This window comes from Notamacropus eugenii, chromosome 2 (genome assembly GCF_028372415.1).
Source record: "Notamacropus eugenii isolate mMacEug1 chromosome 2, mMacEug1.pri_v2, whole genome shotgun sequence".
NCBI classification, from domain to species: domain Eukaryota; kingdom Metazoa; phylum Chordata; class Mammalia; order Diprotodontia; family Macropodidae; genus Notamacropus; species Notamacropus eugenii.
In genome coordinates, this window is record NC_092873.1 from 348,249,061 (window position 1) to 348,272,814 (window position 23,754).

A 23,754-nucleotide genomic window follows, 5' to 3' on the forward strand; every position below is an offset into this window, starting at 1 on the left:
TCCTGTGACTACATGACTAGCTGTAGCTATAACTCATTCTTGGAATCAAACAGAGCTAAGGGAGTTTTTTTCCCCATTATGATATATGACATTGTTATAACTATGCCCCTCTTTTTCCTTTTATAGCAAATTTCTATAATCAAGAAGTTTTGTAAGTACAAACTAAATCTATAAAATAATAGACTGATACTGGAACACCTCTGAGTTACTATAATAGGATGCAAGTATGAACATCTTACAATTCTAACCTGTATTTGTGGCCAAATTATAATATAGGGATGATATCCTCCAAAGGATGAAATGATTAGACAAGGTAGTAAGACAAAGATGTAAAAACTTTTCTAAATAGATAGAATAGTAAATTTTGAGGAAAGCGACAGGATTAGATTGTTTTCTCTAAGATGTATATATATGATTGGCTTCCAAATTTATCTATCGTGGAAATTCAGACTTTGAATAAGTTCTGGCTAAGTCCTCAAAATTGGATATTACACATAAATGATATGTATAATGGTAAAGAATGTGAAATTATATCTATCTGATAATTTTAAAAGATAGAAGAATTCATTTTGCAGTTGGACTCTCATAAATTTTTAAAAGATTCTTATATCAAGTACAGGATTTAGGTAAGGATAAAAACTGCAAGTGGTATATAAACTGAAATTCTCTGAAGTTTCAAAATTGGAGAACAAAGTTTACTATATTAAGTCAGAATTATCCAGTAAGTGGAATAGGGATATTTAGTGAAGACCCCTCAGGGAACAGACTAGGTACATTTAGTGAAAATCTCTAAGGTGTCCCTTGTGTCAGCCCCATTTGTCTCACCCAGGAATGAGAAACTGAACAATAGAGAATCTGGTTTTTCTTTTTCTTAAAATTCTTTTTGTGCTATGAGATAGTCCTTGACAGAGACTGCCTTTCCTCACTCCTTATCTCCTTTCCTAGATATTACTCCATGTTATGTGATAGTCCTTGAACAGATGTTGCTCACCCCCTTACCCCCGCCCTTTTTTCTAAAAATTACTCTTGTACACTTATTTATTCCTTGTTGCTGGGGTAGATTTTCCGTGGTAGATCTTTTCCTTTTTACTCCTTTGGTCAAGACTCTAATTTTACTAAGGGGATTATCCCACACACCAGGAACCTCCAGATTTGGAACCAAAGAAGCAGAACCTCTTTTAGAGCTGTCCTGAGAATAAACATATTGTCCAAGAAAAGGTATCTAGGGACCAGATAAGTACATAAGACATCTGAGACTCAAAATGTGCTTGTTAAATGGATATTGAGAATGGGTCATTAGAATACAAGGAAACTTAATTTTAGTTATGTTTAAGTTTTCTTGGTTACCTTGGTGTCATGTAATTCTCAGAACTAGTCCATTATGAGACCTGTAAATGGTTTGATATGTACCTGACTTAATGGAATTATGGACTTATGGGAATTGTGAGAAAAACTTTATTGCATTATTTGAACCTGGCTCTGTGTAGCTGGGAAACTTGATTATTTCTATGTGTTTTTTAGAAACTCTTAATTATGGACCTATGTTATGCTGACCAGAAACTCAAATTCAAAGTTTGATGGAAGGAATTTTCTCTAAGAGCCCCTACCAGGTCCTTCTGACTACTCCCACAGCGGCCAAACTTGTGCATGTGGACTCCTGAATCCCCTGAAGAAGGCCCCTGCTCCTGAGTGGATGGCAGAACCCTCCAGGTACCTCACAGTTTGTCTAGGACAGACCCAGAAGTGTCCAGATGAGACAGCTGTCCAAAGGTTCTGAATGAGAGCTGAGTATCCTGTCCTAGTTCCTTCCCCCCAGGCCCTGATTTAGGCATGTGTTGCTATTTTTTCCCTTTACATTCTTGACCCCCTCTCTTTTCTGCTCACAAGCCAACAATGACTAGCAACGATACCTGGGACATACTTCTCTGATTCTCAAGGAACTAACCCCCTGGACAGCATCTTGTTCTGGCTCAACTGGCCTGTCGTGGCATCTTGGCCTACACCTGCTTATCCTTTATTGACCTGAAGGGTAAGGGTTCTTTTAAACTCCCTCCCTTTTGGCCAAAGGAGGAAATGTCAAGATATGAAGAGATATCATGATTTCCAAAGCTAAGGCCCAGTAAGTAAGCTGTAACCTGAACTTGGCATAACAACAATCCTTTGAGCTCTCTCTCTGAATCACCTCAGCCTCTGGCAAAATCATACAATTGCTGTATTGCTTTGACCATCACCAGGTGTTCTCTGAGCCTGGACAAGCACCTGCTGTATCCATGTTCCAGGCATGAAGCCCTGCTATGAATCAAACTTGTCTCATCGTTTCCATTATCCCTCATTGCCAGGACTACCATTCACTACACAGCCGTTGGTGTATGTATTGAGATCTCCCCATACTGCCTCAGGTCCCCCCACTACAGGCAGGGCTCCAGCACATGTGTCTTTGCTTGCAAGCTGTTTCCTTCCCTTTGAAATTAAACTTCTGTTTGATTCCTGACTCTACTGTCTCTAACCTGCTCTGTTTGGCTCTGGCCATCCACAGGTTAGAGACTGGTTCGGTCCCGTTGACAATATGATTGGCAAGGTCCTCCATCTACCCTCCTTCTCTGCTTCCACATCTGCTCAAATGCAGCCACCTCTGGGAAGGGCTGGCATAGATAGACCAGACTTCAAGACAGAGGATGAAATAGGCAGTAGGATGGAGAGCAGGAGGTCAGTAAAGGTGTTAAAGGATAACCTTTATTCCCTGTTTTTGATTAATAGAACTACCAGAGATAGAAAAATCATCAAATCATCAAATTTACAACTGGAAGAGAATTTAGAGATCATTTTATGGGTGAGGAAATAGTCAACCAATAAACATTTATTAAATACCTACTATGAGGCTCAGGGGGCAGCTAGGGGGTGCCACAGTGCCAGAGCGTTGGGCTAGGAATCAGGAAGGCCGATGTTCTGAGTTCAAATTTGGCCTTAGAAACTTACTAGCTGTGTGACCCTGAACAAGTCACTTAACTCTGTTTGCCTCAGTTTCCTCATCTGTAAAATGAGCTGGAGAAGGAAATGGTCAACCACTCCAGGTATCTTTGGTAAGAAAATCCCAAATGGGGTCATGAAGAGTCAGACATGACTGAAACAACAATAACAAATTAAACAGTGAAACCATTCCTGTCCTGAAAGGATTTTACAATCTGGGCAAGAAAGACACAGTATGTATCCATGCAGACTGTCTCAAGACTTAATGCAGTTTTTAAGCTTTAATACCTTATATGTGCATGTGCATATGCATGTATACACAGCAATACATGAGTACACACACACACACACACACACAGCAGGGGGAAGTATATATGTAGTTACTGTTCAGTTGTTTTTCAGTCATGTCCAACTCTTCATGATCCTGTTTGGGGTTTTCTTGGCAGAGATGCTGGAGTGGTTTGCCATTTTCTTCTCCAGTTCATTTTACATTTGAGAGAACTGAGGCAAATAAGACTAAGCCCAGGATCACACAGCTAGTAAGTATCTGAGGCTGGATTTGAACTCAGGAAGATGAGTCTTCCTAACTTCAGGCCCAGTCCTCTATCCACTGTGGCACCTAGCTGCCCTATCACATGTCTTACTCCAGTTTTTAAGCTTCAGTAGCTTATATGTACACACATGTATACATATGTGTGGATATATGTATACATATAGACACAAAATAGACGAACAAAATAGACATAACATATAAACTTCTTTGGGGTACATCAAAATGTTTGTCAATGATTATCAAGTTTATAATTTTAGAAAAAAAAATTTACTTAAAAAAAAGAAGAGCAGAAAGTACTACGTAAATGTAAAAACAAAGATAATTTGGGGAAAAGGCACTGGTCCCTGGAGGGGGTCAGGTAAGTCTTCCTCTAGGTGGTACTGGAGCTGAGCCTTGAAGGAAACCAGAGATCTTGGAGACACTGAGGAGGACTGAGTACTTTCCCAGTGGGGGAAGCCAGCACAAAGGCAAGGAGACAGGGCACTGTGTGTGGCCAGTTTGGTTAGCCTTCGGGCCAGGTTGTAAAAAGCTTAAAATGCCAAACAAAGCGTTTATATTTGATCGTGGAGGAAAGAAGTTACCACTTGAGTTTATTGAGTAGGACACTGATATAGCCAGTTGTGTGCTTTAGAAAAGCCACTTAGGCAGGTTGAGTGGTACATTTGTGGTTCTTTTCCTTTTGTTCTCCAAGAGGACTGTGATATCAGGAAGGTGATGCCATGACTTGCAAGTGAATTAGATTTAAGTGAGAGAGATCTGTGCAAAGCTCCTCTGGAGCCATCTGGATCCAATGGCACAATACAGGTCAAGACTACTGGAGATGGGCCTGGATACAGTGGGAGACCATGGCCTTTTTAAGCTAAGATCTTTCTCAGGTCTTCAGTTTGACTGAAGCAACACCCATTCAGTGAGTAAGGGTAGGTAAGAAATGAGGCAAAGAATGACCTCTTTTACCTAGTTTAAAATATATATAAGTATGTATGTATGCACTGATAATATTTAACATAAATTTCAGACTTTAATAAGGACCAGATCTTGAATTAAGAAGAGTCTGGACCTAATAATCTCTTTGTTCTCTGAAGCAAACTCAGAGAATGCCTCTTCCTATGTCAACAAAGCCAGATAGGGCTGACTTAGCATTCCATACAAGACCCTTACACTCTCTTGAATAATGGGACATTTTACATATCTTAATATTTTGTGGACATATACTATGTTATGGTAAATATACTAGTAATACTATTATATGATAAGTATACTAGTAATATACTATTAATATGGTAAAGAAAACAGACATCCTGGGTCATAATTTCAATTGAAACTTTGTCAAACTCTGTTATCTTATTGTATTTACAACCTATGCAATTAAGATATTCCTTTCTAATGGTCTAGTTAACCAATCAGGGAGACCAGAAATCTGAAGGACACAGGCCACCTTGGATTGTCCCAAAACAGATTTAAGCCTGACCATTCCTGTACTGAGCAGCTAGGAGTTTTCCTGGCTCCGTGGATGTGGATCCAAGTAATTGTTACTTTAATGGGAATAATAAAAATGTATGCATTTAGCCTGTCGCCTTTTTCTTAACCAAACTTTCAGGTCGACAGTACCTATATGTGTGTATATGTATGCTGATAATGTTTAATATAAAATTTTGGAATAATCTCTTTGTTCTCTCTGTTGACCAAGAACTTTGTTAAGAAAAGGCAACATGGCTAAATGCATACATTTTATGATTTAATTAATTAATCAATTCCCTATTAAAGACAACGGTAACATAATGCATTATGGAGCCAGAAATGTTCTGGCTACCCAGTGCAGAAATCTTCTGGCTTATATACATTTTGCCGTGAGAAAGGAACTCTCCTAGTTGAACAAATCATAAATTCAGTAAGACAGGACAATTAACAAAGCAATGTCAGTCAAGTCTTGAGATTCCAAGCTGGGTAAACATATGTCCCAGGTGGTAAGGAAATCCCACCACTAGTAAGTGGCAGGCTTCCTGCCCTAAACAGATAACTGACATAGGAAAGGGTAAACAAAGTTCAATAGAAATTACGACCTAAGATGTCTGTGTTTTCTTTACCATTAACATGCCATAACATAGTGTAGGTCTACAAATATTAAGATATGGAAAACGTCCCATTATTCAAGATAGTGTCTTAGGTTAAAGGTCTCCTTAAGGAATGTAGAGTCAGCCTTGGCTGGCTTTTGCTGACATAGGAAGAGGCACTCTCTGAGTTTGCTTCAGAGAGAACAAAGAGACTATTCCAAAATTTTATATTAAACATTATCATCTCTGAAGCAAACTCAGAGAATGCCTCTTCCCATGTCAACAAAAGCCAGCCAGGGCTGACTTAACATTCCTTAAGAGACCTTTAACCTAAGACACTATCTTGAATAATGGGACGTTTTCCATATCTTAATATTTGTAGACATTGTTGACCTGAAAACTTGGTTAAAGAAGGCAACAGGCTGAATGCATACATTTTATGATTTAATTAATTAATTGATCAATTCCCCATAAAGAAAACAGTTACATAGCACTATGGAGTCAGAGGTGACTCTGACTACCTAGTACAGAAAACATCTGTCTTAAGTACATTTTGCCATGAGAAGGAAACTCTCCTAATTAAGCAAATCATAAATTCAGTAAGACAAGACAATTAACAAAGCAATGTCAGTCAAATCTTGAGATTCCAAGCTGGGTAAACATATGTCCCAGGTGGTAAGGAAATCCCACCACTAGTAAGTGGCAGGCTTCCTGCCCCAAACAGATAACTGACACAGGAAAGGGCAAACAATGTTCAATAGAAACCCAGGATGCCTATTTTTTCTTTACCATTAATATGTCATAACATAGTATGTGTCTATAGATAATAAGATACAAAGGAAAGTCCCATTATTCAAGATATGTCATAGGTTAAAGGTCTCCAAGGAATGCAGAGTCAGCCCTGGCTGGCCTCTGCCGACACAGGAAGAGGCATTCTCTGAGTTTGCTTCAGAGAGAACAAAGAGATTATTCCAAAATGTTATATTAAACATTATCAACATATACTATGTTATGGCATGTTAATGATAAAGAAAACACAGACATCTTGGGTTGTAATTTCTATGTGAAACTTTGTCAAACTTTGTTGTCTTATTGTATTTACAACCTATGCAATTAAGAAATTCCTTTCTAATGGTCTAGTTAATCACTCATGGAGATCATAAATCTGAAGGACACACAACACTTCTTTGTCCTAAAAACATATTTAAGGCTGCCCAATTCTTTGTATCAGTAGCCAGAACATTTCTGGCTCCATAATGCATTATGTTACCGTTTTCTTTAATAGGGAATTGATTAATTAATTAATTAAATCATAAAATGTATGCATTTAGCCTGTTGCCTTTTCTTTAACCAAGTTCTTAGGTCAACAATGTATAACATATACACTCACATACATGTGTATAGTACTGAGAGGATTCAGACTCTGGGAACCTCCCTGAACTTCCCTTGAATCTACCCACTTAATCTGGCCTTTCATATTCAAATCTGTTGCCCTTGGCCAAGCCTGGCCTTCCATTGTCTGTTACCTCCGGATTGTTCCACCTGCTTCCCACCCAAGCCCTCCATTGTCTGATATCTCCTGATTTCTTCCAGCTGTTTCCAACCCTTGATCAGTCACCCCAGCCAGTCACACTGAAGTCCTTCTTGGACTTCTCCTTAAGACCCTCCCTAAACCCCTCCTCCCATCACCCTAGACTACCAGACCACCCCCAGATCCTTCCTACAGTCTTTTCTGTATTTAAGTTCCATCTTGCCTCCATGAAGGCGCTCAGATTCAATCCAGCTCAGACTCTGTCTCGTTGAGATTCTATCTGGCCTGCTTGTGAATACAAGCATTACAAATTCTTAGGCTCCTTAATAGTCAACCCAATATGGCGAATCTTTAATAAACTTTGTCTTTCTTTGGCTTTAAGAAGGCTTGAGTCGAATTCATACAAGCAGGACCCAGCCTGTCGGTATTTTGGGGTCCCTAGCACTCCTGAACCTCAATAGTACTATGTATATATCTCTGGGAAGAGAATACCCTCAGGGTTTCTGGGTCAAACAGAAACAATTGCTATTTACATTCACCCTGAGCAATCAGGGCCCAAACAATGATTCCATGGGCTTGGGCTAGGATCAATTGGCCAATCAATGAGAACCACAGTGATTTGGGTTTAAGGCATGGTCCTTAAGAAAGAAATCTAGCCTGTAAACCCCAAGATGTCTTAGAAGGTTTCAGCAATCAAAATTTATATTCCTTTGCACAAGCACCAGCAGGTAAGGATATGTATGACACCCTATGTGGAAAGGCAAGGCAAGGATTTGACCTAGTAGAGAATGAGGAAATAGGAAGGAAAAAAAACCCTGCATCTCTCCAATAATTGGTTATTTAGTTATCATTTCTCTCAGTAGTGTAAAAAGAGCACTTAATTAAAAATAAAAAAAGATTCGGGCTCACCTGATCACTTGGACTTAAAAAATGTGTGACCTTGGGCAAGTCACTTAAAATGGGGATCGCAACATTGTTAATGGATGCTTGTAAATTGTTAAGGATAAAGAGAGGGACTAGATCTTTGCTATTTCATTGGTACAGGGAACTCCAACAAGAGCAAACTCTCTCAACTGATGCTGGACAGCACCATCTCGGCAACTTAATCAACATACATCAAGGGTTCTTAACTTGGGGGTCCATGAACTTGCTTTTGAAAAATATTTTGATTTCAACACTAGTTTCCTTTCTATGCCTGTATATTTTATTTTATGCATTTAAAAACATTCTGAGAAGAGTTCCAAAGTCTACGCCAGGCTGCCAAAGGAGTCCATTTGTTTTACTTGACTATGATGGTTGCAAGGGCTGGGCTTTTTAAACTGCAAAACAAGAAAAGAGAACCTTTAAAAGCTCCTTCTTTAATAAGATTATCTCTACTTTGTCCTGTATTTTCTTTGTAAGCTGTTTGTCCTCTCTCCCATTTGACTCGGGAGAGTGAGTCTGTTTTTGGTTTTATTTTGCTTTTCTTTGTCTCACACAGTGCTTGGCATACAGTAGGCGCTTAATAAATGCTTGTTGTCTTGACCCTTGGTATATATATATATATATACACACACACACATATATATACACACACATATGTGTACACATATATATATATTCCCTGTACCAATGAAATCGCAAAGATCTAGTCCCTCTCTATCCATTCACACACACACACACACACACACACACACAGTGAGTTATTAAGCGTCTTCTCCAGGGTCACCCTGTCAGGACGTGTCACAGGTGGGACTCGAACCCAGGCCTTTCCTAGCGTTGAGGCCGGCACTCCCAGCCACCGCACCGGGCTGCTTCTCTAAGGCGTTACATCAGTTAAGGTTGGTTGGTGGGTCCAGCCCCGTCATCTGAACACAAGGAAACTGAGGTCCTAAAAGAGGGTCGGGAACAGAGGCTGGGGGACTTTCGGCTCCAAGCGGCCGCTGGGCCGAGCCAGTCCGCAGGAGTGCGCCAGACGAGCCCTTTCCGCAGGGTCTCCCTGCCCAGGGGCTGACAAATGGTTAGCGTAATAACCGGCCCCTAGCCGCAGTCCCGACCCGAGTGTGCCACCTCCACGTGCGGTCTCCCGAGCCACAAGCCCCACCCCCACGGGACCTCGAGGCCGGGGATTGGCTACACGGGACAGGGGGCGGGGCTCACTCCAGGCTGACGTGATGGCGTCATCAGCGGCCGGAGCAGCTTCCTGTTTTCTCTGCCCGGGAGGCCGCAGCTTCCGGTCAGAGGCGCAAGGGTAGAGTCTGGAGGCAGTTCTAGTGCTCTTCGTCTACCCTGAGGTGAGTCTGGGGTCCCCGTGAGGCAGCGGTCGGGGATGGAGGGAACTCAGACCGGGTCCCAGAGAAGGTCCGTGTCCCAGACCCCCCATCCCGCTTGCCCCTCTCGCCCCCCTCCCGGACCCTCCTCCAGGACCCCCCGGGCCGTCCCCGCACGCCCGTGCCCTTGCCCCCACCTGACGCTCGTCCCCACCACGCCCCCTCCCCCAGATTTCCCACCCTGGACCGGCCTCCCTGCCCCCTAGCCCATCACCACCTCCTCACCGCGATCCCTCCCTTCAGCTCTCTTAAGCCCTCGGCTCCCCCTTTCCCACGTCTTCCTCCTTCCCCTGCTTCAGCCCCCCCCCAACTCTTCCCGCTAATGCGTCCCCTCGAGGCTTTCTGCCCGACCCGTCAGACCCCCCCGTTTCAGCCTCCGAACCTGACCCGCCACACACGGTTCTCCACTCTCCCATTCAGATCACTCCATCGCCAAGCATTTATTAAGCGCTAAGCGCCGGGGTACCGTGGGGGGAGGGGGCACGCAGAGGCCGGCCTTCCTCTGGAGGAGTTCGCGTTCTAACGGGGAGATGGACGCAGAGGCGCCTGCTTCGGGGGGCTGGGGCTGGGCTGGGCTGGGCAGGACAGGACAGGACTGGGCTGGGAAGCCCCCGTGCAGGGGCAACTTGAGGAGTTCCAGGAGGCTGAGGTGAGAAGGCACAGAGACGGGCCCTTCGGCTTGGACTGTGGGCTTGGTGGAGTGGGGCAGCTGATGGATTGGACATGTGGGACAGGGGAGGAGGAGAGGATGACATCGAGCTTGGGAGCTTGGGTGATCGGAATGTAGTGATGCCCTCTCCAGGAAAAGGCAAGTTTGGAGGGGGGCGCCTTTTTGGGGTAAAGGTAATGACCAAAGCCACCTAGGTGGCATGGTGGATAGGACTGGATCTGGAGTTCAGATCCTGCCTCATGCTTGCCATATAACTCTGGGCAAGTCAGTTAACCTCCGTGTCCTCATCTGTCAAATGTGGATGACAGTAGCACCTTTTCTCATAGGGTTCTTGTGGCCCATGTGAATGCTAGCTATGATTAACGTAAGAAAAATAGGAAGATTAAAAGAGACCAGGTTATAGAGAATTAAATGCCAAATCGGGTGTTGTATTTGATCCTAGAAGTCGTAAGAAGTGAAGAATTTGGGGACTTTGGGATAGGGCAGTTATATGATCAGACCTGCACTTTAGAAAAATCACTTTTAACAACAGTATGGAGAGGGGAGAGAAGTGAAGCAGGGAGACTCATTAGAAAGTACTGCAATATTTTTTCAAGTAAGAGGTGATGAAGGGCTGAACTTGTGTGGTGCTTGTGAAAAAAGGAGGGGGGTGTCTTATGCCTGAGATGCTGTGTGGATAGAGATAACAGATTTTGTTAGTTGATTGGATATAAGAGGGTGAGTGAGAAGGAGGGAGTCTAGCATGACATTGGGGCAGCTAGGTGATCCAGTGGATAGAGTGCCAATCCTGGAGTCAGGAGGACTCATCTGAACTCAGGAAGATCTGGCCTCAGACACTTCCTGACTGTGTGACCCTGGGCAAGTCACTTAACCCTGTTTGCCTCAGTTTCCTCCTCTGTAAAATGAGCAGGTGAAGGAAATGACAAACCACTCCAGTACCTTTGCCAAGAAAATCCTCAATATGGTCACTAAGAGTTAGGCACAACTGTATAGACTGAAAAATAACAACAAAAGCGTGGCATTGAGGTTGCAAACCTGGGTGACATGAAGGATGGTATTGCCCTGTACAGTATTAGGGCAGTTCAGAAAAGAAGTCGTTTTGAGAGAAAAGAGAAACAATTCTATTTTGGGCTTGTTGAATTTGAGCTCCAGTTCAAAATATCTAATAGGTGGTGTAGTAGAAGGTCTAGGACTATCGGGTGTGTGTGTGTGTGCGTGCGTGCGTGCGTGTATTTATCTGCATATAGATAATAATTGAACTCATGTGAGCTGAGGGATCACCAAGTGAGTATAAAGAAAAAAAAACTTAATGTACAACCACACTTACTGGATTTGACTTCGATAAAAATCCAGTAGACAGATTTGTGTGATATATTGAAACTGTCAGACTGTCAGTGGAAAGAACCAAGAGAGAATAGGAAAACAGAAAGTTCAAGGAAAGAATATCTAGGAGAGGGTAGTCAGCAGCAGTGCCAAATGTTTCAGAGGAGTTTAAAGGGGGTTGGTCTTTTTTTGGTCCAGACTCCCCACCTCTTACTTAGCCCTGCTCCTGGTTAGGACTTCTTTTTCAGATCACTGTCTCCAGGCCCCAACACTACTTACAGCACTTCAGTTACTACTGAATCTGTTGACTCTCCTTCCAACCTCTGTGTCAGATTGGTTGGTCAATTAACAAAATTCTGTTACATTCCGACTTTGTGCTAGTCAGTGTAGATACAAATATAAAGAATGAAACAATCCCTACTCACCAGGAACTTAAATTCTAATGGAGGAGACAACAAGGACATATATAAATATATTCGAAATAAATAAAAAGAATCAATTTATGTGACTGCTGACCTAGACCCAGGGTCCTAACCTAAGACAGTCCCATCTTGCCCTATTTTGTCAGTCTGGCCAGTTTTACCTGCTAAGCCTTGCCTTTCTCATCTCTCTGTTTTACAAACTTCTTGATTCTCCTGTACCCCGAACTCCTATTTACTTATACACTTGCTCTGATCCTAGCTTATAAGTCCCTTAAGTTTGCTGTCCACCCCAGCTCTGTCTCTGATTAGGTCCAGAAAAGTCAAAACTCCCATAACTGGACTCTGGCTTTATCATTTGACCAATCTTTAGTCCTTATCTGCTTAGTCCTAGAATTTGTGTTTCTGGCTAAATTATCCCTTGTCTCAATCACTGGTATGGCAGGTGTCATCAAATACTTTGCATGCAACATGTCACATGTACGCTTCCTAAGAGAGCAAACCAGGCTGTCATTTCCTATTGACTGACATCTGGATGGTACATGGAAGGATTACTCTAATGCTGTATCTTAGGGGGTACCTGCAGTTCACAGGAGTGATTTTAAGGTGCCTTATCAACTTGTTCGTCATTTTGGTGTAATGAATTAGCCATCTCCCAACACCAACAACCCACCAATCTCGTAGCTCATAGAAATGAGTCTAAACACCGATAATAGGGGAAGTGATGAATACAAAAGAAGTGATATATGTAGTTTGTACAACAGATTAGTCTCTTGTGGAAATGGAAGGTATTGCCATACAGACTGCTGGAAATCAGTTCTTCTTTTTTGAGGTTTGGGTTTGGGTTATTTTTTTCCTTTCACCAGATGTCACAGGGAACATAATGATTCCAGAACTAGTGCAGGAGCCCTGAGAGTTATCTAGAAATTGTTACCTCTTTAAAAAAAAAACAAACTGGTGGAAGCTGGACAAATACTCCCTCCGAATTCAGTCAGTGTTTGGACTTTTCCCCAATAGCTGCCACTTAAACCGATTCTCTTCTGCATGCTTGGAATAAGAAGCCACTTGGAAAGTTTTATTTGATTTTCTCTCAGGCCAATGAGGGTTCCTCACCTAGACTTTCCATCCCGGCTGTTTCACTCCATGGTAATTTTATTCCTTTGAAAGGGTTGAGCTTTCAACATTCCTTCTTTCAGATGCAAAACTCTATCAACTAGCACCTTAATATGGATCTTTTGAAAGCACATTCCTGTAAGAATGAGTCCCTGGTTAGGTACCTACTAGGAAAGCTGGAGGTGAAGGGGTGGGAAAGGCACCAACACAAATTTTGCCAGCTTGTAGTATCACATGAAAATGATATTCTTTCTTTGACTGTTCAGCTTCAAGAAAAGTAAAGGTCCCAGCAGTATTAAGAAAGGCCTCAGAGCTGCAGCCTGCCGTCTCTGGCCCCAAGGCCATTTACTCACCAGGTGCTCACATGTCTGGATGATTAGCTGCCTTTCTGAGCTCTGAATCACTAGATAACTTGGACATTATTTTCCAACAGAAAAAGCATGACTCATGTATTGGTACAATAGCTGCATTCCAGGCTGTTGGTTCAGAGATTTCCTATGTGTTGGGTGGTAGGTTTGAGAAGTTTTATTTAGAGAGCAGAAATTGCCTCTTTCTGATGGATTTTAACATTTTTAGAGCCATTAGTAGAGATATCCAGGTTTTATACTTCCTCTTTTCAATTTTAATTATCCTCTGAATTGTTCTTTCTTTTCTTTTGGTCCTGGGCACCAGAGACAAGTGTTCCAAGTGTAGGGGTCGAAGTGGATGGGGATGCCTAAATGGAGGAAAGAGCCAGGGGACTGGAAAATGGGAGGTCTGGATTTGGGTTCTAGCTCTACCAGGGTTTACATGCTTTTAACATGCTTGTTTCCACTCTCTCAGGGGCTTGGTAAGAATAAAGGTGGGGAAAGTGAATGACTTTGACATCCAGGGAAGGAAGGTATGCAGCAAATTCCAGAAAATAGTGCTGAGTCATTATGTTCTTGGGTTTGAATCTATTGTGCAAATCTTGACACACTAAAAAAAATCATAGAGAATTATGCCTCCCATCTGGGTTTGTCTTAACTGTTACCACTTCAGCCTTTCGCTCTTGTAGTCCTGCTTTTAGGAGAGGAGGAAGTAGAAGGCTGGTGCAGATGCTTGATTGGGGACTTTCATGCATATTCAAAACACCATGATTTGCAAAGCCTCTGCATTTTTTTTCATGATTTCTCCTATTCCCTCAGCATGCACACTTCTCCCTATTCCCTTTGGGAATGAATTATGCTTGTTTTTCTTCATTCTGCTGTGACTTACTTTTATTGTACTGTTGCTGCAGCCTGGTCTGCCAGACTGACTGAGAGGGTGGGGGAGAGAAATACCAAGGCCACATGACCACCTAGCCATCTGAGAAATGTGTGATAGTCACACTTGGAGACTGTCTCCTTCCCAGCCCCATACGCAGGAGAGAAGTGTGTCTTGTCATCTGTTTTTCTGCGCCTTATAGCAGTCATTAAAATTGGTCAATATTGTCTTTCAGTGGGTTTTTTTGTTTTATTGTAGTAATTACATATTATATAGTCTTCTGGTTTTACTTCACTTTGTATCAGATCATACAAGTCTTTCCATGTGTCTCTGAATTCCTCATAGTCATCATTCCTTACAACATGTAATGTTCTTTTACATTCATATACTATAATTTGGTCAGCCATTCCCCAGTTCATGGACACCTACTTAGTTTCCAGGTTTTTGTTATCAAACACAAAAAAAGTGATGTTATGAATACTTTGGTATGTATGAGAACTTTTAAAAACATCTTTTAAAAGCATATATCCTTGGGATATATGTCCTGTAGTGAAATAATTCCAAGTTGTTTTTCAGACTGATTGGTCAATTCATAGTACTTAGCAATAGTATATTAATGTGCCTGTCTTCCTACAAACTGGCTAGCACTGATTATTTATTATTGGTTATTGGTCTTTGTCAATTGGATAGGCATAAGGTGAAACCTGAGTTTTAATTTACATTTTTCTTATTAATAACATGGAGTAGTTTTATATGATTATTGATCATTCATAAATTGCTGAACATTTATCAGTTCCCTATGTATATCTTGGGTTGCTGGGGTGTTGCTGAGGAGAATAAAATGTTAAATTTCATCCGTATAGTTTATTTATACATACACACACGTAGTTTATATGTGTATAATTTCAGTATAAAGCAGCAGCTCCCCTGTAAGTTGCAATCTTAGAAAGGTGAATGAGGTACTGAGAAGTTAGACAGTTTCCTGGTAGTCCAGCAATCATTACTGTCAGAGGTCAGACTTCCTGACTGTGCCTTAGCCTTTCCAAGGCCAATTCTCTATGCATTCAACTAAGCTGTCTCCATCTTGAGTATCAGACTTTTATCAAAGATATTTTTCCCTTCTGGCAGTTTTTCCTATTTTAGCTCCACTGATTCTAGCAATTCAGTAGCTTTTAAATTTCATATTGTCAGAATTGTTCATTTTATCTCATTATAATTACCTTGTTCGCTTAAGAATTTTCTCCCAACTATAGTTGTAAAAAAAAAAAAAAAAGAATACTTATGTTCCCTAATTTTTTTTAAATGATGTGAACTTTTATGATTCAATCGTGGCCATGTTTAGCTTACTGTTAAATATGGTATACAATAGTGGGCTACCCCTACTAAGTTGTTTTCCAATTTTGCCAGCACGTTGAAATTCTTCCTCAAATATATTGTATTCCTAGATTTAACAAATGTATTTCATGGGTTGTGTTCTAGGTCCTGATTCTTTAGTCTTTTCTACTCATCTGCTTTCCTTTTTTTTTTTGATGACTAGTGGTTTATAAATATAGCTTAAAATGTGGTAATGCTATATCCCCATTATTTCTGGTTTTTATTACTCCCCTTGAAATTCTAGTCTTTTGTTCCCCGAAATAAATTTTGTTATTTTGTCTAATTCTCCAAAGTAACTCCTCTAATATAGCATTAAATCAGTCAATTAATTTTAGCATCATTTTTATTATGCTGTCAGTCTTAACCATGAAAGATGAATTTTCCAATTATTTTTCTTCCTTTTTTTGGTAAAGAGTATTTTATAGTTCTCTTAGATATAAATCTTGAGTTTGACTCGCAGATATTTTCTGTATTTTTTGAGCACTTTGAATGGAATTTCCCAAGAGAACAATTTTGAAACACTATTTTAGAACTGCCTTAGCACCAAATTTGTATTTAGTTTGTTAACTGTGGAATTTTATCTATTGAAGCAAAAGTAGCTGTACAGCTCTTAACAATTAGTAGTTTGTGTTAGAGTAATAAAACTGAATTTCTCTTTTTTAAAAAAATCCATAATTCCTACTGCCCTTATTAAGTATACTGTACTAAGTACTACCTTCCTAATTAGTATGGTTTGACTTCTGTACTAGGTGTGAGAAGGACTTAGAGGTGACAGCAGGGCTGGACACGTTGGTGGCTGAAATACACAATATGAATTGAGGAGGGGGGAGAATATCCTTCACCTCCATATATCAATATACCCTGCAGATAGAAATTCTATCATTATTAAAATGACTCATCCTCAAATACCCATGAATGATATGTGAGGCTGTTATTTAGTATTTACCTGTCATTACAAATGAGTCTGGAGCAGGTCATGGCCTTGAGGGAATGAGTTTTGAAGAACAAATAGAGAAAGAATTTTGGAGCATGAACCCTGTCTAGGGAGGGTAGACTTAAGTGAGGGTTCTTGGGCAACAAGACAATACCAGATACATAAGAGGTAGAGTTGGAGGGTTTGGGTACCAACAGTGCGAAAAGATAAATATCTTAAACATTCTGAAATATTGGTGGCCCCAAGTAGTAATATGGAGGAGTTGAGCATCCAAAGACAGTTTGATTTTTAAGAGTAATTTTAGGGACAGCCTATAATGTTTAACTGCAGCAAAATGTTTACCTATGGCAACTTTTTCTTGTCCTGATTACCAACTAAGAGGAAGAACTAAGATTGAAGGCTATGTGTTCCTAAGTTTCACAAGTAGTGGCTGAGAGTGTGGTAATTGTGAGAGTGGGTAGAAGGATTCAGGAGAGCATGGTGGTGTTATTACTGGTGGCCAACAGAGACTGTCATCATAAAGGAGTTTAAAATGGCAGCCAAAGCAGGAATCTTCCTCACCACCCACTGGTAGCAGCAGAGCTTGCTTCCACACTCCATCCCCAGCCTGCGCTTTCCAGACTGCTATTCCACTGTTCCTCTACACAAATGCACCATTTCATTTCAACCAAACTTAACTAGCAGTACAAATATATAGGGATGCCTGCATGCATGGGTGTGCACACACAAACTTACTTTTTTAGTTCCTTGGATGAATTAATGTCACTTCAAATCCTACAAGTTCTTTAAGGCCAAGCCTGAATCCTCGACCTGTTTTTCTTGTTCTCTCACTTTTTTTCTTGCCTGGATCTCCCTATCTTACCCATGCTGGAAGTACAGTGTCCAATCACAGGCCCAATCCCATTTTTGTTATGCTTTATGTAGTTGCCTTAAGTTTTCTGTTATTTTATGTGTTTGTATTATCTTTCCAAGTGGACAGTAAGTTTCTTGAGACTAGGTACTACCATGTCTTTTTATCCCCCACAATTTGTTATAGATGACTAGTACCCAACAAGTATGTGTTTTGATCGAATTGTTACGGGGATGATTGTGGAAAGGCTAATGGAAACTTTGATTAGTGACTATTTCTGGACCAGTTTGTCCCTCCATAAGTAGTGTGGTAGCAACCTATTCCCGGGAACTCCCCCCATTGGGGTTGAATTTAGTGAGAACCCCTTATTGGCTTTAGCTGTACTGTGACCTAGAATTCCCAAGCTCAAGGGATCTACCAGCTTCAGCCTTACCAGGAGCAGGGATTCAGGCATGTGCCACCACACCCAGCACTAACTCTTCTTAAAGTCTTTCCAAACTACTCAAGCCTGCAATGATCTCTCTTGAATTCTTTCAGCAACTATTTTCCCTATTACTCACTAATTTGACACTTAATCAGGTACTTTTGTCATTCCGTGTTATTGCTGTCTTAAGTCTTCTGTTATTTAATATGTTTGTGTTATCTTAACAACTGGATAGTAGATAGTAAGTTTCTTGACTCTTGATATCACCACGTCTTATCTCCCACAGTTTACTGTCCATAATTGGTGCACCAATATATATTTTAGTGTTATTACTATGGGGATGATGGAGAGACCAGGCTATCAGACAGCATCCTCAGATTGAGGACCATGAGTCTCTCTTCATGGAGAAAACCAGATATCCTGATAGCCTTGTCCTGTCTTGTCCTCGACCAGGGGCTGGGAATGTGGTTCTCATGGACCTATGCCAATAATGGGCTCTGCTGATTGATTGGCACAGTGGCATGATGGGAAAGAGGGACTTTTTAAACAAGAGCTTCTCACAGCAGAAAGTAAAAAAAGAAAATGGTGACACTAAAAATGAGCCCTCATCCTGAAAGAGAACCAAAAGCAGCAACACGACTTAACCAAACCTCTTTCATTTTGACTGCTGAGCCAGTTAAAAAAAAAGAAAAGTGTCAGAGGCGAGGGAAGCTATTGCAGTGCCCAGCCTGCATTATGGGCTGCCCTCAAATATGGATTCTGAGTTATTGAGTCAATTCCTTGGTCTTTACTGCTCTTGGTCATGACCTCAGTTTTGTGATTAAATTTGGTTGGAAATTCCCTTCCAACTCGAAATTTCATGATTCTGTGAAATAGGCTTTACCCCTTTCCTGATACTACAAGATTCCTAGTTATCCTTAGGTGCAGAATGAAAGTGATCATGTTGCTGTCCCAGGAGTTGGCTTATGTGTACTTAATAGGCCTCTTCATCTCCCAGAACCTTTTTCCACTTGTTTCCTTTTTGAAAAAAACTTCCATTTTCACTTCTCTTTTTCAAAAGAACATGTTTTGTTAACTTCAGGCTTCCCCCTGGTAGGTACGTTGGAGAATAGCCAGAGAGGAAGAACACCATGGGAAGAGAAGTACGAGGAAATGAGAAGCTGAGTTCACTCTGTGTTATGGATGCTCTTTTGTGCCATAGCTGTCATGTGACGATCTAAGTGAATGCTGGAGGACTGGACATGCTTTCAGCTGTGGAAAACGAGCTGGACCCTAAGGCATCTATCCCGGTAAGTGGGTTGATGAGAAAAGAATGTGGAGACAGAGATAAAAAAGGAGAGAAACTGGGCAGATGGTTTGGACATTTCGTTAGCTTTTCTCTAACGAAGTTACAGTAATTTCTTATGGAAGTGGGCAAACATATTTCACTTTCAAAAAAAAAAATCTACCCCTGAGTGTAACCCCAAAAGATTGCCCAGTTATTGTTGTCTGAGCACCCCACTGAAGATTCTTATCCTGTCACAGTCAATCTATGATAAATAGAAATAGGTGAGAATTTTTCAGGTGGTTTGCTTTTTAATGTAATCCTGACTTAAAAATACATGCTACCATCTTCCTCTGCAAGTTAATTACCCATAATCACCCCCTTTTATTTCTCTTTCATGTAGAAAACATGAGCCCAGCTAAGTTCATAGGTATCATCTGGGCTCAGGTCTCAAGCTTGACTCATGGAGGGAAAAGTCATTAAGAACAATGACTGGACTGGACCCCACCAGAAGTTCAGATATATGATAGTGGGGAATGCTCTTTTCCTACATGTTCTGCGTGATTGCCTCCTGGGCCTCCTGTCTAATTTCTCAGGCTTTGCCTGAGCTCATGCACTGGCCTCACTGATTAGGAGCTAAATCTCATCAGAATTGTGTCGAGCCCTTCTGCCTTCCATTTATGCCTCCATCAGTTCCTTGGCATAGTTCCTTTGGAATCTCAGGGTAAACTCCAAGGGAATAGTGATGATAACACATTTGTAGAAATGAAGCCATGAAACCATGATTCCTGTCCTGGCTCTGATACCAGTTAACTGTGATGTCACTCCCCTGAACCCCCAATACTAATGACTCCCACGTTCTATGGGAAAATCCTTTTGTAAGCTTTAAAGTAATATGTAAATTCAGTTGTTTTTATGAGATTTTTTACATAAAAGCTTGTATGATCTTAGGCAAGTCATTTTGCCTTCTTGAGCCTCAGTTTGTTCATTTGTAGAGTAGGGAGTGGGGTTAAGCTCGATGGTCTCTTCTAGCTCAGAATGTGTGATTCCATGAATGTTATCTCCTTTTAGGATTGGCAAATGAAAACATGGAGAACCAGAGTGAGGTGACAGTGCCTAAGTTCACTTGGGGCAAAAGTGCTTCTTAAGGTTAAAAAAAGGTCTATGCAAAGAATTCCAAAGACTGTTCTAAGGTTTGCAGAGTGGTAGCTGATGGCAGACAGGGACTGTTGTTTGACACCCATGTTTTGGGAGCATTTGGTAAAGTGAGTGACCTCAGAAGGCCACTGAGGGATAGTTTTCTAAAGGCCTTTGGTATGTTGGCTACTTTCCAGGTGATTAAGAAGAAGCTGGTGGGGTCTGTGAAGGCATTGCAGAAACAGTATGCGGCCTCTGATGCTGTTGTCACCAGTGAAGATGGAGATGCCAACGTCATGTGCAGTGCTTTGGAGGCTGTGTTCATCCATGGCCTGCAAGCTAGGTACATCAAGGCTGATGCTGGAGGAAAGAGGAAGAAAAAAGGTGGCCAGACACTTCTCCCTCAGCCAGCCTTCTGGCCTCTCCTGAAAATCATTACTCACAGGTGAGAGCACTATAACATGACAGGAACATAGGTGCATTTCTCTTTGGAAAAGGAATGTCACAGTGTGATACTAGTACATGGAAATACTTTAATCTCCCAAACTTATATCCTCAGCTGCCATCTAATCTGCTAGAAAAATCTACAAATAACATGGGGATAAAGAATGATGCCCTTCTAGGAAACATTCATAGGCTTTGTGCACAGTAAGAGAAACAAGACAGGAGTCTGAGTGAACTGGAAAGCTAGCTGTGAACCAGGAATGAATGTATTGAGGATATACTTCCAGCTAAATTCTCTACTAGCGGTATTCATAAATGAGGTATTTATTGAGTGTTTTTCACATATATATCACTGTGCTATGTGCAATATATAGGTATAGGACACAGAAGAATGTTGCAGTTGTAATTCCATCTCTCAGTGTCAGCACGGTGCCTTATATATAAAAATGCTCATCCCAATTTGAAACACTCCCTTCATATTTTTATACCATTTAAATTCTTCAGTTTAATCTAAATTGCCCTGTATTGTAGATATTTGTTCATATTTTACCTCATCTACTGGACCACTTGATACTTGAGGGCAAGGATTTTGAGGGTTAATATCTTTGTATCCATCAATGTGCACCTTGTACGTAGTAGGTAGTCTGTAGTTTTTGAAGGAATGACAGGCCCTAAGGTAAGGTTTATGGATAAAAAAACAAAGCTTTAGTGTCTTCTATGATGTGTTGACTTTAATACATTGAGTATATACCCTACATATTTTAAACTGCCTTAATAGATATATTCTCCAGCAAACACTTATGAAACCTGTTTGAGTAATTCTATGAGCTTATTTATTGCTTAGTCTATAAAATTGTACTACTTTTATTTGTGCTCTGAGTTGTTTGAAATGAACTTTTTCCTCCTATTTCCTAGAAACACAATTACCGATTTAGAGCATTTGACCTTCATCAATACAGATGTTGGCCGCTGCCGGGCCTGGCTGCGGTTGGCCCTGAATGATGGCCTGATGGAATGCTACCTGAAATTGCTTCTACAGGAGAAGTCCCAGCTCTGTAAATACTATCAGCCAACAGCCTTGCTACTAGATCCCGAGGAGAGTGAGATCTTCCTTAGCTTATTACAAGGATTGACTTCCTTGTCCTTTGAACTCTCCTATAAGTCTGCCATCCTAAATGAGTGGACCATCACGCCACTGGCACTGTCCGGCCTTTGCCCACTATCGGAGTTGGATTCACCAACTGGTGGTGCAGAATTATATCGGAAAAAGTCATTGGATTCCATTTCACAGTCTTCAGGCTCTGAGGACATTGAGGTCCAGCACTCAAGCAATAAAATTAGATGTGGCATGAAGCTTACTTCCTCCTCTCTCAGCCTCAACACAGCCAGCTTCTCTCAGTTGTCCTGCAGCCTGAACTCAGACAGTTGCCTCCTCCAAGAGAATGGCACCAGGAGCCCTGCCCGCTCTGAGGAGCCCATGTCCTATGACTCAGACCTAGGGACTGCAAATACCTTTGATTCAGACAGGTCTTTGCAAGAGTAAGTATTCATTTATTCATTCATCATGCCTTTGATGGCCACTGCACAGCACTCTACTGTGACATCCCTTCTTTCAAGAAATGTAGTCCCATAGGTGGCCAAATCTACGATGTCTAAATACTGGGTGTAAACAGTTATAAGAGGAGTGATCAGAGGCAGGTGAGATTGGTCAGAAAAGACTTCCTGAAGGAAGTCATGGTCATGTTTGGCAAAGAGGAATCTTACATTGGCAGAGGCATAGGCGGGGAGAGGGTGCAGTGATCAAGGATTTTACCCATCTCTCCAGAAGAGCCTGCCTTCGTGGTGGTAATGGAAGGAGATGTTGAAGGGGTTAGGAATGGTTACGGTGGAGTCAAACATCTCAAATACTGGTCTGAATAAATTTGATGGAGTTAATTGAAGAAAAAGCTTATCTCTGTAGATGCGAGTTACCAGAGCTCTGCTTAACCCCCCTTACTGTTTCTTCCTCCCACAGTATCACAAGCCTTTATTTCCTCTCGTACAGCAGTCATCCTTCTCTTTGTCATATCCTCACAACCTTTTGGCTGGAAGACCTACCTCTTTTCAGCCAGACTTGTGGCTGGAATTTTCCAGACCTTTGAATTAAACATTTTAAGTGTTTGGGAAGCTCAGTACTAAAAACCAATCAAATACCCCTTTATGTGGTGCTGTTGGTTATTGAGGACCATATCGAGAACCTCATGCTAGACGACTGGTTGTGAAAAAGCTGCCCGTTTCAGAGCTAGAAGAAGGCCTCCCTCTGGGACAGATAGTGTAGAAATACTTAAAATTGGTTGGCAGAAGTTCTTATCTTTACCACAACCATGGTGTTATTAGTAGTTCTTGACTAACTCCAAGTTACAAGTTTGACTTCTCTAGAGATTGTTTTTAGAATTAAATTGATAGTGCTAAAAATATCACTTTAACCCAAAGAATCTTGTTTTTTATACCCCTATCTCAATTAAGGAGTCTGTTCTTTCCTTTGTTAGTTGTAGGTAGGAACACAGAAGCAGGACTGGATTCTCCCTTGTTCCAGCTTCCTATTAGAATAGCCCTGATTTTCAAATTTGGTTCTTCAGTGTTTCTATTAGTCATTGTGGCTCTCTCCTGCTGGTAGACTAGATGTGTTGCTGCTACTGTGTTGGGGCTATACTCCAAAAAACTTCATTACTCATCTGAGAATCCTGTATTTGACAGTGGAATAATCCAGTGGCCAAATGGAATGCAAGATGGAGACTATAGAGGGAAAAATGGTTGGCTTATAAAACTGTGCTTGAATTCTTAGAAGAGAGAGATAAAAGGAGTTCTTTCCAAAAGTTATTTTTACCTGTTTTTAGACTTATTTTTTGATTATTTCTGCATTATTGTCTTTTTCAGATACAAGGTAGAACCCTCTTAGACCTCACTCCTCCCCCAGGAGAGCTAGTGTGTAAGATTATATCACAATATGACGATGATGCACTGTATCAGCACTTTCTGACTCAGAATTTCTAAGGAAGGAAGGGTTTCCCTGTTTTCAGCAACTTCCCTCACACCTATCCCTACTCTGATTTACTCGTTTCAGCACTCTCACCCATCTTACCTCCATTTATCCTTTTTTCTCTGCCCCACCACTCTGTTGCTTTTAC

The 23,754-nt window shown here is 41.2% G+C and overlaps 1 protein-coding gene across 1 annotated transcript in view; it reads left to right on the forward strand.

Moving 5' to 3' along the window:
- The first annotated feature begins 9,286 nt into the window (after nt 1-9,286).
- The window catches only part of PLEKHM1 (pleckstrin homology and RUN domain containing M1), a 39,562-nt gene continuing 25,094 nt past the window's right edge, over nt 9,287-23,754 (forward strand). The window contains exons 1-4 of the mRNA XM_072645953.1: nt 9,287-9,375; nt 18,839-19,031; nt 20,341-20,588; nt 21,503-22,126. Coding sequence (XP_072502054.1) covers nt 18,984-19,031; nt 20,341-20,588; nt 21,503-22,126 — 920 coding nt within the window. The 5' untranslated portion in view covers nt 9,287-9,375; nt 18,839-18,983. The remainder of the gene's footprint in view (nt 9,376-18,838; nt 19,032-20,340; nt 20,589-21,502; nt 22,127-23,754) is intronic.